We start from the raw sequence: 16,060 nt of genomic DNA on the forward strand, positions 1-16,060 counted from the left end.
TAAACCATTTTCTTTGCTGTGATTTTGTACAGAATGTTTTCCCATGTCGCTAAAATTAATTGTTACAGATTAATTTTACATTGCTTAATGGAGAATAAAAGACGAAGCGAATAAAATACATGGTAGTTTACAGTGACCAATGTGTACCTCTCCCTCCCCCAATGCATGGTTACTGTGTCCCATTGTTTAGAAATTGGCCAGATTAGACAATACATGTATTCTCTAGATTAAGTAACAATATAAACAACTGAAATAGCCGATAAAGACTAAAATTTTAAAAGGAAGTAAGGCAGTATTTCAGAATTTACACAAGTGCAGATTAGACAAGTGTCACTGTTATCACAAAAAAACAGGCAACCAAACCCCCCCCCCCACCCCCCCACTCTCGTTCACAGAAAAAGTTTCCAATATCAGTAAGATATGCAAAACTTAACTTGCAGATATCTGCTCTTGGATAGGTCCTTTAGCCAAAAATAGGTTAGATCTGTAGCCACGACAAGTTAACAAATTCATCACTGGGATTCAAAAATCCATCAGGTGCCTCGAAAATTCCCATAACCTCTTCCTCATTCAGGAATTTTCACATGATAAAGCACGCTCTCTGTTATATGTGGGGTTTTTTTATGCATTGGAATTTTTAAAACCCCTGCTTGTAAATAAATATTAAGATATTTCCCTGAGAAAATATACAATACGTATAAATATTGTATTTTATAATCTGTACCACAATTAACTTATTTTAAGCCATATATTAGCAAAATGAGCAGTTTTGTACCTAATACTCTTGAAAAAATATAAATTATAATCGTGTACTCTACATATGACTAACCCTCAAAAGGCATGAAAATCCTTCTAAAACATACTTTTTCAAATAATTCATTTGAATTATTCTATTACTTTTTTTTCCAAAAAAAAATCATCTGCAACTGTAAACAATATATTTTTTCCCCATGTAAAAATTCATCAAATTAACATTTAATTTATGCTTAGATTTGTGAATTTCTCTTTTGAATCAGTTAAGGAAAATTAAAATACAGTTAAGGCATTTCTTTTCAAAGAAAATTAACAAGACTTTTGATACATTTCAAATGATGCAAAAGTATATATACAATACAAAGAAGGCTAGACTAACTAATTTTCTTAATTATTCATTAAATTAATAAATAAGTTATGTAGAGTGCAGAGGTAGATGGGAATTCTTGTTTTTTTTTTTTTTTGTTGAAAGAGTATACTGGTTGATACTTTTAATACTTTTTTATATACATCAAGGTTGAACTTCCTTACCAGATTATTTTAAATAAATCTATTTTTAGCAATCTTATATTATTTCTTAATGTATGCTGGTCAGTTTAAACTTTTAAAAAATTAATTTAAATGTTGTATCCCACCCAACAGTAACTTTCAATCAGCTGGTGAATTTCATCGGTAGAAAATTAATTTATACGCATGAAAAAATCAGACAAAAAATAATTGTAAATGATGGAATAATATTATATTGAAAGTAAAACATTTAGAAGGAATGTTGTATTTGCATATTGTCAGCTTTTTTTTACTCTGTTTCACAGCACTTTTTGAATTGACTTTTTGCAAAAATACATTAAATTTTAAATGCCATAACTTAAAAAATCAGAGCACTCACTTTTGTATTTTCTGACCTATAGATGTCCGTGCAGTATCAAAATCAAAAATATCTTAACTAATTCGGCTAAAAAAATCACACAAATTCCATTACATTTCAGTCTACCAACAAAAATCTTCTCAAAAATATTGACATAAATTCTTATAATTACTTTGATTCTCCAGTAATTATATAGCAATTTGAGATCCTCAAGGAAAGAAAAAAAAATACATATATTGCAATCAAAACCTTTTTTCTGGTTGCCCAGAACAACCACAAAAAAAAACTGTCATGAAAATACATGCATCACAGGATTCTCTATAAGGAGTCTGTAATATTTGCACTTTGGGGAACTTAGTTGATGTGATGTCATTTCCTGTGTGATGTCACTTCCTGCGGTGTTTGCGGCGCCGGTTGTGGCGGTAGATGGAGGAGTGGAGGTTGGCCGCCGTCGGATGAGGTAGTCGCTTGAGAGGGATGGTGCACATCTGAAAATTCTCCAACTCCTTCTCTGCAACCCAGCAGTCTGGTATTCTAAAGAAGAAAAGTGAAAGTAGCTTTATAAGTATGCAAAGCAAAGAGACAAATTTAGAAAATTGTAACCCCAAAAAGGTCATATTAATTAAGGTGCTATGATCAATGAAAAGAATTGTAATTGTTTTGTTTGCATTTTCATTGTGCATAAAAAAGTTATATAATTTTGAAAAAAGAGTCTTAACTGCACTTTTGTATTACAAATTTCTGTGTTAAAATTTGTGATTATTTTCATAGTGTAGGTATATCTGACACCATACAAGGGACTTCTAAAGTATTTCCCATTGCCTGAGCCATTTGAACAGCCTTTACATAGGACTTACACATGCTCTGGCTGCCAGTGAAGAAGGGCTTGGACTTTCCCATTGCGATCAGTTCTCTTTGCTATAACCTACAAAGACAATTATTCAATCTTCATCACTTGTATACAGAGAAATTGTATCGAGAGTCAAAGTCTATTACTGCTACATTCAATGTATGGATACATTTATTTTATTCTTAAGGTTATATTGCAATAGTGGAAGGTAAAAAGGCATGTTCCAGTGGAATTGTGGGTATTTGTACATTGTGAGCCATTTTACATGGTAAAATAATTTGTTAATTAGATGACTTACTTGGCTGTGGAATGTGGCGGAGTGGGAGTGAGATGACTTACTTGGTTGTGGAATGTGGCGGAGTGGGATTGAGATGACTTACTTGGCTGTGGAATGTGGCGGAGTGGGAGTGAGAGGACTTACTTGGTTGTGGAATGTGGCGGAGTGGGATTGAGATGACTTACTTGGCTGTGGAATGTGGTGGAGTGGGAGTGAGAGGACTTACTTGGTTGTGGAATGTGGCGGAGTGGGATTGAGATGACTTACTTGGCTGTGGAATGTGGCGGAGTGGGAGTGAGAGGACTTACTTGGTTGTGGAATGTGGCGGAGTGGGATTGAGATGACTTACTTGGCTGTGGAATGTGGCGGAGTGGGAGTGAGAGGACTTACTTGGTTGTGGAATGTGGCGGAGTGGGATTGAGATGACTTACTTGGCTGTGGAATGTGGCGGAGTGGGAATGAGAGGACTTACTTGGCTGTGGAATGTGGCGGAGTGGGAGCTGCCGTTGAGATCAATGTGTGAGAGTTCTGTCGTGTGGGTCAGGTCCTCCTGTATCCTCTCCATTATACCATCATCAAAAAAATCCACCTGCTTCACTGAAAAAAAAAAACAACACACATACAGTAAATGAAATAGTTTAGGGAGTGAATTCTCTCATTATACCATCATCTAAAAAATCCACCTGTTTCACTGAAAAAAAACAAACAAACAAACAATGAAGCAGGCCAGGGATTTTATTAACTGGAATAATATGTAGCCCTCTCCTTTTTTTCTAGGGAGGAAATATCAGATACAATAAATAGGAGAGGGCTATATATGAATGCTGCTAGGATTTTTCATTTAAATAAAATTCTTACTGGACAATTGTATTTGTTAAGTTTGGATCCCTTCTTTGCATTTTTCATCAGGTTGATCGATCAGTAAGAATCTTTTGTGCATTCAAGATTTTAACTAAAATTAAATAGCTGTCTTCATGTATGCAAGTATGGAAGTTGCCTCCCTTTAACTGCATGTAGTTGCACAAAACTAGATTTTTATGGCTTATATGTAGTTCTATACAGTGCACTTGTTAGTGTAAACTGTGGTCTTTCAAGATAAAAAAAAATATATAGAATTTCATGACATATAATTAATTAAAAGATATACATTGTAGCAAGGGAAGGGAAAGATCTGAATAAAATGAAACATTTGTGAAAATACAGTGGATATTTGTTCACATTTGTTATCTCATGGAAACAGATCAATCAATCATTCAGCTGAAAAAAAACTATATCAGCTACTGAAAATACACAAACGCACATTAAATTTATTCTGTGTGTCTTTGTTCATGTACAATATGCTTTAGTCAAGCGCTACATAAAATTGAAACCATTGGAAAAAAAAAATTACTCAATTGAATTTGAATTTTATTTCTTGTACCTAATAATCCCAAGAACTCTACTTAATTTTAGTAAAATAAAAAAAACAAGCCCCCCCCCCCCCAAAGGGACAAACACATCAGTACATCAAGTTCATTCCTTGTTTATCTGTAAGTTCTTAAATAAAGAAAGTCCATGATTTCTGGTTTTAATTATTATGCCTTCAACATTATCAGAAGAGATAAAACGATCCAAAAATTATATGGGTTTGTATAGACACAATCTACAAAAAATTGTTTAATCTGAATAATTTTTACCCATACTGACATAAATTCTGGAGTAAATGGTCTAATTAGCCCCCCTCTCCTCTCTATCTAATTTAAATGAAGTAGAAATGAGTAGAAAATCATCTCTTTTTCCCCATCTAATAAATCTGTTTTCAAATGACGATCATGAACCCTTTATATGAGTCAATAAAGAAAATATCTCGAAGCATGAAAAATCCATACAAAGGACAAGCAATTTTTTTTAAACCTAATTCATTCATAAAATTTTCATGACATAAAAACCACCCATGGAATATTGTCCTAAAAGTCAGCTAGTATATCATATTTCATATCTTTCAGACTGAAGGGGGAAAATCTAAATGATCTATCACACTTATATTACAACCGACTTGATAAAGCTAGAATTGTAGAGAAAATATCATTTGAATATTGAAGTCTTGAAATTCATTCATATAGTATTGAAAACTTGAAACTTGTTTCCTACAAATTTAATTTTAAAATTGGTCATTAATATCATTACATGGTATGTAAACATGCAATTCTAGCACCTATGATTTCAAAGTACCAGGTACAATTGTTTTGACTTCTACACCTCTGGGATTTTACAATCAACCTATATTTTTTATCCAGACTCCAGAGGGTAGGGTGGGGGTGGGGACAATAATTATGGGCTACCTATTTTTTTTAAGCATTTAATTTATGATGTAATATTGTAAAAGTGGGTGTTAAGGAGAGAGCATATTTATCAATTATAGCAGTTGGAATCCTGCTTCACATACATTATTCATCTAGTACATGCAGTCTCTGAGCATGTATGTATACATAAATCCTACAAGTATTATTGTATACACTTATAAACAGTAGCAGGTGCCTGTCTATCCCCATCATTGCACGGCTAATATTTTGGCACCATTTTTTCTATGAATTATTTTTTTTTGGTTTCAGAGAATCTGGGATATATTACATAACAACGGAAGCTTACACTGCAGAAAATAAACATGGCTCCCCAGTGTATTTATAAACCACTAGCAAGATACATTGTTGGGGGATGTCTGAATTTCACATATTTTAATGTACACAGAGGGAAATAATACTATTTTGCCTACACAAGGTGTGGGTTGATTGTGTAACATGACCTTGATAAATCTGTTATAAATAAATCAAGCAATACTGACACAGAAGTGGGTGCAACTGTTATCGATTTTGTTGTTTGAATTTTTATGCGCCCGGATCGATAGATCCGGGACGTATACTGTTTTTGTCCTGTCTGTTTGTTTGTCTGTAAACTTTAACCTTCGCCATAACTTTTAAACCATGAAAGGTAGAGACTTCATATTTGGTATGCATACTCCACCAATAAGTTCTTTCAAATGACACCAAGGTCAATTACCTTGTGACCTTGACTGTGACCTATTTGCTAAAAATAGCTTTTTCGAATTTTCGCCATAACTTTTGAACCATGAGAGATGGAGACTTTCATATTTGATATGCATACTCCACCAATGACGCTCTTTCAAATGACTCCAAGGTCAATGACCTTGTGACCTTGACTGTGACATTTATGCTAAAAATAGATTTTACAAACTTTCTCCATAACTTTTGAACCATGACAGATAGAGACTTCATATTTGGTGTGCATACTCCACTAATGAAGTTTTTCAAATGACACCAAGGTCAATGACCTTGTGACCTTGACTTATCTTCTGTAAATATTTTTTTTAACTTTGTTGCCGTCGGGCGCATAGTGTTTCAAAAACACATCTTGTTTTTTTTACCAAAATGATGGCAGATATGAATTAAAATACATGGAGACTCTGAATGAAAAAAAAAATTGATACAAAGACTTTTCATTTAGCTTCCTGACTAGAAGTATTGGAGCAGTGCTTGTATATATGCATCATGTGAAAATAAAATTCTCTTTTGAAAGGCCATGCATCAATCATAACAAATTTATACATTATTTTTAAAAAAAAAAATTTGAATTGTCAATTTTAATTTACTTCTATCCTAGACCCCAAAATTTGCACATAATGCATGTAGAATGTCATCTAATTCTTTTATAAGTTTATAATCCTTAATATATAACCTGACCTTGACCTGGCATGAACCTTGACATTGACCTCTATAATACATGTAATATTAACTTTTCAACTACTAATTATTAATAAAATCATGATTATGGCCATTTTGTACAATAATTGATTCAGAAACAGATTATGCTTCTAATAAATAGAAATTAAGGTACATCTTCACAATTTCACCATTCTTTCATGTTTGTCATTTTCATACTTAATTTTCACTTTTTAAACTAATTAAATACAAAATAATTCCCTTTAAAATGGGAGACATAAACCATGTTATTGTAAAAGTAATTTTTCAGTGGCTCTCTCAAAATCAGACAGACCATATAAAACATGATAGGATGGCAGTTTTGACACATTTATATGGGCATTCAACTTCAGAGCTTCATTTCCATTCTGGCTTAGACATGAATCTTTATATATGACAATTAATCGGCCACAGTCCAAGAATATTTAGGTATATTTTTCTCCATGATACATCTTTTATACTCCAAATGTTTTATTATGCAGGGGATTTTTTTTGGAGGGGGGGGGGTAAGTTTTCTAAAGTTAGAAATATTATCTAAGTAAAACTAGGTTGTTCTCAGAGTATTTTAAGAATTGTACTTAGTATTTAAATGAAATTTCAACTTCTGGGCATGAATAAATACTTTTATTATTGTAAATGAATTATCTATATTTTATACAGCATTTGTCTGTGTCAAACTAGAGTAACCTCATACCCACCACCCCACCCACCCCCAAATATGGTGGAATATTGGATATGCACTTTTTTGTCTCCAGTTAAATTTATAGGCCTCCCATGAGTTTTAACATATAACCGTGAGCTTCAACTTGCAGAAATGACCTTGAGTCAAGGTCATGACACACCCTCAATTTATGAGCAATCTGCGTATGACATAGTTATGAGCTTTCAACTACACTTCAATGCTAATTTTACTTATACTATAATGCTTTTTCTGAAATCGACCTTGAACTTTTCATGCATTTGCACACTTTTTTTTAGGCTTTTGAAAAGGTAAAGATGGGTAATCTTGAGTTTTGTACATATTAAATACATATATATAAATATATACAGTTTATGGATCCACTCCAGCAAAATATTGCAAACAAGGTGTGATTTGTACATGGATACAATGATGTTGATAAGGAGTTTATGGATCCACTCCTGTAAAATACCTGACATAAATATTAAGACTTCATTGAATCTGACCCCGTGAAATACGTACCCCCAGGAGGCCGACTTCGACGACACTTCCTCCGTTTCCACATCTTGGTGGGCGTGTCCTCGCGTGACTTGGCCTGCCTGGGACCCTGCACCTGCTGTAACTTGAAATGATTGTTAACATGCTTCTCCAATAACTTATGTGACGTAAAACTCAAAGAACACCCATCCACAATGCATCGGAAGGGCTTGTCGCCACAATGACACACCACGTGGTGTTCGAGCCACGCTCGTGATTTGGACTGTACACTATACACCTTACACCCTTCCCACAGGCATGAGACTTTTTTCCCTTTCTGAGAATCCACATGTTTTGACTTGATGTGTTCTAAGATTCCGTGCGGTTCGAAGTCTTCACATTCACAGTCTTTCCACTTGCATGTCAAAGGCGGAGGGGGTGTGTCCTTGCATTCACATTGCGAGCTGTCAGCTGAGCGGGAATCCTTACTGATGGGGCTCAGCAAGCAGCTCATGGAGGAAGGTGTACATGAGCGCGAGTTGTCAGGGGTAACCGAGCAGCCTCCGTCGTGCGTCAGCGGTGAGGCGTCGAGCGATCCCTCGCTGGAACATGTCGCCACGCTGTCTTGTCGCGTGGTGTCAGGCATGCAGACACTCTCCATGACATGTGGCATCTCTTCATCGCTGAAACTGAAAAAAAAGAGAAAATTAAAATTATAAGTTAATCTGATTAACAATTTATAGTAATGCAAAAATATTACTAAAATAGACATCCCCATACCCCAAAAGAATCGGCTTTAAAACATTCAAGTACTTCTCCACAAATATGTTCAAAGAGGATTAATCAATGATTATAAAATATAAAACAACTTGAAATTGACTTATTTTATTATCATGTTACTTTTATTAAAATCAAAGAAGACCATGGATACATGTAATAATCAATAAACATTTTAAAAATTTGCCTTCCTTACTTAAAATATTTGAAATGCCATCGACATGATCAATGTAGAATATCCTATCTTCCCTTGAAAATTTTATCACTGATATATAAATTATGCAAGTAATATTCTAGAAATCTATCTATATATACTATTAATCTGCTCGCAAATGTTAAGCATGTCACATGCAACCTGTCACATGACATTGTTGCCATGACATTAATGTCAAAAGTGACCTCTTGTCATCAAATTTAATTGTTGAACTAAACAGATTGTGATATCACATATCTACCATGTAATTTTAAGCTGTATTACTTACAGAAAGATAATAATATTTCAGATAAATTTAGAATCTAGATTACGTATCATATAATGGTATTAGAAACTTTAACTCGAGTACCAACATTACAGTTTGGGAAACAGCAAATGAATACACTTTTCTTTATGTTGACAGGCCCCACATGGCATTCACAGCCAGAACAATACATGTCAAAATATCGCAGTTTTAACCAGCTGCTCCCATTGTGATGATTGGTCCTGTTTATAACGCAGCTATTTTTGGAGAAAACAGGTGAAAATCTTCAGAAATTCATGAAATTCGTCAGGTTTTCAGACATCTTCCTCAATGGGACCCGCGTACCTGATTCATTGAACGTCATAGTCTTAAGTAATAGAAGCTCGATCTCAACAATGATGCTACTACATCATGCATTTATGTAACATTTAAGAGTGCATGCAGTTTTTGAAATAACAATTTGAGATTCAATAGTCCAGGAAAAATCACACAAATGCAATATATATATATTTAAAAAGTCTTTCAGATATTTTCTTCAAAATGAGGATTAGGACATTTTTGTTTTAAATTAATAAGTGTATGTAAATATTTTGGTATAATTGTTTCAACTACAAGAGGTTCTGTACATAAGAAAAGAAAAACCCTGTCCTAGCTCCACTTAATTCATGTCAAGAAATCAGAAATTTTATATTCAAGGTCAAAAGAAAGGTCAAGGACAGAGTTTGACAAACTTGAAGAGCTCTCATGAAGATGAAAAAAATCGATACATCATCAAATGTGTCCCAATTTCGAAAATCCTTTTTAAACAAATTACTCTGGGCTGGTAGCTATATACATGTATCAGCTTATTCTTCTAGCCCCACATTTTCCTTGTAATAGTAATGTCAAAATATAGAAGCTTTGGGGGTGGGGGTGAGGTGAGTGAGGGTGGGAGGGGGGGGGGGGGGAATAATTAAGAGCTGGAGGAATCTTGGACTACATGAACTTATTCTTAGGTGCCTCTCATTCCTACTGGCGAATAAACATAGGTAATCAGAGATTACAGAGCTCACCTCAACGAATGTAAATGTCTTTAAGTAAGGCAAAGTCACACAATTAACAAAAAACAAAGTGTACATTCCAAAAATGAAAATATTTAAGCAATTTTGATCTGATACTTTGAAATAGACCTACATAAAAAATTTAAACTAGTTCTTCTTAATGAAAATGTAATCAAAATCCAGCATCTGAAGCAAATTTGAGATTTTCATCTCTTGATGCAACATTTGTGCAAGTTCGGTTTATACTATGTTATATGAGCCTTATAGGTTTTTGGTAATAGACCTGCAACCATAACTTTTACCTGGTCTATTATCTGAAAAATGTATGTCAAATTCAGCATCCGAAGCAAGTCCATTAGTGTGCATCCTAAGATGTATCGTCCATGCAAGTTTGCTCATTATAGGGCTCATAGTTAATTGGAAATGAAACATGTATTAAAAACTAACATTTTCAGTCATCCACAAAAAGTAGGTCAGATTCAGCATCTGAAGCAAGCCTGGTAGTATGCATCCTTAGATGTATCATCCATGCAAGATTGGTCAACACAGGACTTATAGTTACTTGGAAATGAAACCTGCACCAAAAACTTTAACCTGTTCACTCAACCAGAAAATGTAGGTCAGATTCAGCATCCGAAGCAAGCCCAGTAGTGTGCATCCTTAGATGTATCATCCATGCAAGTTTGGTCAACATAGGGCTTAAAGTTACTTGCAAATGAAACCTGCACCAAAAACTTTAACCTGTTCACTCAACTGGAAAATGTAGGTCAGATTCAGCATCCGAAGCAAGCCTGGTAGTATCCATCCTTAGATGTATCATCCATGCAAGTTTGGTCAACATAGGACTTATAGTTACTTGGAAATGAAACCTGCACCAAAAACTTTAACCTGTTCACTCAACCGGAAAATGTAGGTCAGATTCAGCATCCGAAGCAAGCCCGGTAGTATGCATCCTTAGATGTATCATCCATGCAAGTTTGGTCAACATAGGGCTTATAGTAACTTGGAAATGAAATCTACACCAAAAACTGCACCAAAAATGTTAACCTGCTCCAAAAACATTAACCTGGTCATTCCTTTGCTGAAACTGCAGCATCTGAAACTTTGAATGGTACAATGAAACACAGTAGAACCATCTTCCATGCATGTCTAATCAATATAGGACATAAAAGTACTTAAAAAGAAAACTGCTCCAAAAAACTTAACCTTAACCTGGGACGCCGACGCCGAGGGTATTACATAAGCTCCCCCAACTTCGTTGAGGTGAGCTAAAAATACTGACAATCTAAAGATGGGTATGATCCAAGGATTTACTTGCACTGGTCACAACCAAGACAAAACAAATGAAATTAACATTCACTGCATGCATTCATCCATTCAAACTTAATTAATCTTAACTACACAAGCTCTATGAAGTGCACTTGTTACAGAAAAGGTTTTTTTTTTATTCCAATTCATAATTTGTCAATGCACTAGACCCCCCATAAAAAATCCTGTCCATTGAAATTATCATAAAACTGTGTAACCTGACAAAACTTCCAAGCGTTACAATAAGAGGACGGGGCGAGGATTCCACCGAGTGCAGATGGTGACCCCCTGGTGTTGACCTATGGATTTCAATGAAAGCTCACTGTCAATGCAGTTGACAGCTTAATCCTCTGTCAATGGAAGACCCACTGGCAGTGTAAGGACATGAGACGGCCTCCCTCCCCAGATTTTCTGTTGTTCGAGGCGAATTAAACAATTCATTTCTGATTCTACACTGTACTGATCTGCACTGTCTCTATCTGCATTTTCCATCCTTTCACAATTCAAGTTGAAAACTATCTTCAATTTCATACATGGGCTTGAGAATTTAACAGAATTTTTATTAATAAAACGAAGATATTCATACACTGACTTCTGTTCTCTCGCTATACCAATAATGTCTTATCTATTATTAAAAATATGAAATGTCAGGTTTAATGTCAGACTATCAGACCATAAAATATTTGTTCAAGTTTCATCCAGAATTTTACGTGAATGAAAACATCTGATTGAAGCAATTTTAGATTCTTGCCCTTGATCTACTCAAAACCCATACTGAGCTACAAATAACTATGCCACAAAATAAGTAATTATAACCATTCAGTTTCTATAACAACAAAATAGCTGACTAACTAACAAACTACACCCTAATAAAATACGTAAATCCATGATTTCATGATGCAAAATAAAAAAAAAAAAAAAACTCCCTAAAGGCATGAAATTCAAATCCTCCTCCACTCTCAATTCGATTCAAAGAAACTAGGTTTCATTTATTTAATAGGACACAGAATACTGCACTGCAGCATGCAATCTTCAATGGAATCCTCGATCTTTCATCTTATTTCTACACCTGATGGCCTATTTCTAAAACCAATTATTGAACATGTAATTTGTACAACCATTAATATACAAAAGGAAACTTTGATCTAAATAATTGTAAAATTTTGTATAATTCTCTTTGCTTAAATTTAAAAGCTCAAAAATGACACCCCCTCCCCCCACCCTTTCCTGCTAATTTTTCGATAACACTTTAAAAATACAAAGCTTGTATATATATATGCGTATCTAGAAATTCTTTTTTCCTCCAAAAATTCATTTAGGGTGAAAAAAGAAATGAATTGATCTACTCAGAAACAATTTTAATTTCTTATGAGAGCAAAAATTTAGTATGAATTCATTATAAACATAACTTCGTTGCAAATCGTCAAAGAGCTGACTGCTTTTAAGACATTAAATATGCTTTGTCATTTTCAGTCTTGATAATTATCTGAACCATGTCATAATGTTGTTCGGTTATGTAATATCAGACACTTTGAATTTTCCCTGTACATTAAGAAAACTGATATTTCATCCCGAATTTGTCTTTGCATGGTTTCATGTATCCAACCTTCACCCAGAAAACTTCTAAACTATCTTGAAATTGTGCTGAGCATGACAATGTCAGGAAAGGCAATTTATCTATTTCCGATACTGTAAAATCACAGATTTTCGTGGGGTCAAATATTTGTGGTTTGAGGAAAAACTCATGTGTCATAAGAATTTGATTGCATGGATTCCTGAGGAGGAAGAAAGAGAGGTGGGTTGGGGGTGCTAAATTAAACCGTTGGCTAGAAAAGATGAGAATCTACTAACAATCATTTTCATCAAGAGAGATATTTTCAGCTATTTGCATCAACTCCCCTGATCTATATGGATGAGAATTAAGGCATATTTTCATTTTCTTATTTTTACCTTTTGACTCCATTTTTCCTGGAGAACAAATCTTGGACACAAGGCAGCTGACAGGCTATCTTTTCTTCTGTTACACACCTACAAAATACAACAACACAATTCATCAATGAGTGCATGAAGTTTTGAAAAAATGAACATTATACAGTCAAACCCCATTGGCCAATGATTAAAAATAGATGGGGCTGAGAGAAAAAAACACTTTGAGATAAAAGTGAATTAAAGATAACATTAAGAAAGTCTGACTATGAATAAAAGGGAAATAACTCTTATTATAAGGTTTAAATACACACAGAACTGAAACTAAATGGAGCATAACACAAGTATTTTAAATCAAATACACCGTTTCCAGGAAGTTTACTAATCCGTCGGATATTTTGGACTAGAATTTTACTTGTCTGATAATATGAATTTGAAGCATGTCAAATGCCAATGAACAGATTTTTCAAAATGGCACATTTAATAAGTTGGCAGTACTTGGCACATGTATATAGTTTATACAGGGATACTCCAAAAAATCCTACTCAAACTTCCAAAAAAAAGTATCAACACCAATTCTTTTTTTAAAAATATATATCTAATCCATAATCTCAGGAAAAAGAACAACCAACGCTCCCTTTTCACCTTCTCAAGTTATATAACTTCCTTTAGGAATGGTATAACTAGTACCAATAAACTTCAATCAGTTGTCTGTACCAGAAATCCACTTGGAATTGAACAAGGATTAGAAAGATAAAATAGAAACCTCAGCAGTATATTTATAGTATACATATCTATCTTCAGAGTGCAGCAGAACGTGCTGCTAATCAATCTAAAACTAAAATCCCGAACTTTCACAAGATCACAGAAAATATAGTGTTTCCTCAGAGTAAAAGGTTTTTGCCTGATAATACATCAACTGTTTTTATCGTTATTTAAATTAGATATGTTTAAAACATTGCGTTAAGTCATTCCAGGATGTCTTTTTTATAATACTTTTTGTTAAATTTTAAGTTAAGTAGCTGTGAAATAAAAATTGTCAATAAATCAAACTTAATTAATATATCACATTTATCAATATCAGCATGATTATATATTAAGTATCAAAAAAGCTTTTGAGAGCTTTAGAGTATCATTTTATGAACAACATTAAATGACCATAAAACAAAATTAAATGACTTCAGAACATCTAAACATAAAATCTTGATTCATCAATATTCAACTGAAAAATTATTAAATACCCTTGCATATTTCCGAACGAAATTCCCCAGTTATATGGGTCCATATTGAATAAAGAATAGTCCACTCCAAACATAATTGTTCGGTAACCTTTGGACCAAGAAAAAGTACTTTTCAACCAAAAAAGATGTGTTACAGTCCTTTCATTACTAAATATATTAAGCGCACACATATACAGAAGCATATATATATTTTGTGTGTGGGTGCAAATATCACATGTCGTAGGTGACGTCTGCTAAATATATATGCCATGTCAGTCGAGATGGTTTTAAAAAAAAAAGTTTGATGACGCGCATTAATACTTTGTGAAAATGACAACAGTCGATACATAATTTACTGCAATACCCACACAAAGATCATAGCGGATTCAATCTATTTGTTATCACATCATACTACTTATATAACCTGAGATATTGATTTTTTTTTTTAAAGTATACACTGAGTGCAAAAAATGACATATGTATTACAATTACGCAAGCAGATGAATTTAAAGATTAGTTCACATCAAGGGATTATGCTCAATTGTCTTTAAAAAAATCAATTCTGAAAAATTATCAATTCATCTTTTAAGTCCATCAAAATCTGCTGTCTTCTTTTCTCTTAATTTTTTTCTTTTCATATATTAAATACATTCTCATGCAACACATTTTTAGGTTAAAACATTCCATCTCACAAATCCAAAGTTTTTTTTTCCCAAATAAAGACTTTGATGAATTAATTTATGAAGAATTTCCCTGGGGATCATAAATCTATCATTTAAAATAAGTGGCCAGCATGGCACAGTGGTTAAAGCATCTGCTCAAGAGTTTCAGTGATCCTCTGATGTTGTAGGTTCAAATCTCACTGCTTGGACCCAGAGATCAGTCCTTCGCATGAGACCATATATAAACAGAGATCCTGTAAATTGCAGTAGGTTCTGGCAAGAAAAAGAATTCCCTTAATGCTCAATGGTCCAAAGTGCCATAACACTCAGTCTATAGGTATGAATGAAAAATTCTAGAAGGGACATTTAAAACCAAACAAACAATTTTTAGAGAGAAGTAAATTTTTCTGTGTCTGATATATGCATGTAATTATCAGCATGTACACAGCTTTGACATTGTCGAGAAAGCAGTGATACTGGAGTTGCATTAAAACCACAAACCACAAGTATATTGGAGCAGCTAGTTTGTTTTCCTGGAAACTGCATACACTATAAAACTTAACTCTATTTTTACTTTCATAATAAACATACATTCCAGTAATTCACAGTTTTGAAATAATGATCTAGATCTTTTCCTGCTTTCTGTCAAGAAAGTGTGAGACTTTTCACTTCCTTAAATGCTTGGGAAGTTCTAAGATATCTAGCTATTGAAAAGAGAGAGAGAGAGAGAGAGAGAGAGAAAGAGAGAGAGAGATCAAATATTGATTTTTCTGATAAATGCAATAATGAAAACTGAGAATAGTGGTTGATAAACCTCCAAAAGAAAAAAAAAAATCAATGAAAATAAATAAGAAACTTATTCGTACATGTATCTAATATCAAAATCATCATATCAATAGCATTGAAGGGTCATAATAAAAAAAATATATCATGTATAAGTACCCATAATTATTATAAACATCTTGAATTTCATTAATTGCTTGTTTGTTTAAAGTTGATCCCTTCAAACATTT

At 33.7% G+C, this 16,060-nt stretch overlaps 1 protein-coding gene across 3 annotated transcripts in view; it reads right to left on the bottom strand.

Moving 5' to 3' along the window:
• Positions 1-1,020: 1,020 nt before the first annotated feature.
• The window catches only part of LOC134249000 (zinc finger protein AEBP2-like), a 31,184-nt gene continuing 16,144 nt past the window's right edge, over positions 1,021-16,060 (bottom strand). For 2 of the 3 annotated variants that reach the window (XM_062731376.1, XM_062731378.1), the window contains exons 2-6: positions 13,190-13,267; positions 7,702-8,345; positions 3,218-3,342; positions 2,476-2,543; positions 1,021-2,152 (exon numbers count right to left, since the gene is read on the bottom strand). In XM_062731376.1, the coding sequence (XP_062587360.1) occupies positions 2,005-2,152; positions 2,476-2,543; positions 3,218-3,342; positions 7,702-8,345; positions 13,190-13,267 (1,063 nt within the window). In that variant the 3' untranslated portion in view covers positions 1,021-2,004. Of the gene's footprint in view, positions 2,153-2,475; positions 2,544-3,217; positions 3,343-7,701; positions 8,346-13,189; positions 13,268-14,406; positions 14,533-16,060 lie in introns of those variants that run through there. The other variant, XM_062731377.1, reaches the window with a different exon arrangement.

The sequence above is a fragment of the Saccostrea cucullata genome, unplaced genomic scaffold, assembly GCF_032062105.1.
Source record: "Saccostrea cucullata isolate Sc308-1 unplaced genomic scaffold, CSIRO_AGI_Scuc_v1 ctg1738, whole genome shotgun sequence".
Lineage (NCBI taxonomy): Eukaryota > Metazoa > Mollusca > Bivalvia > Ostreida > Ostreidae > Saccostrea > Saccostrea cuccullata.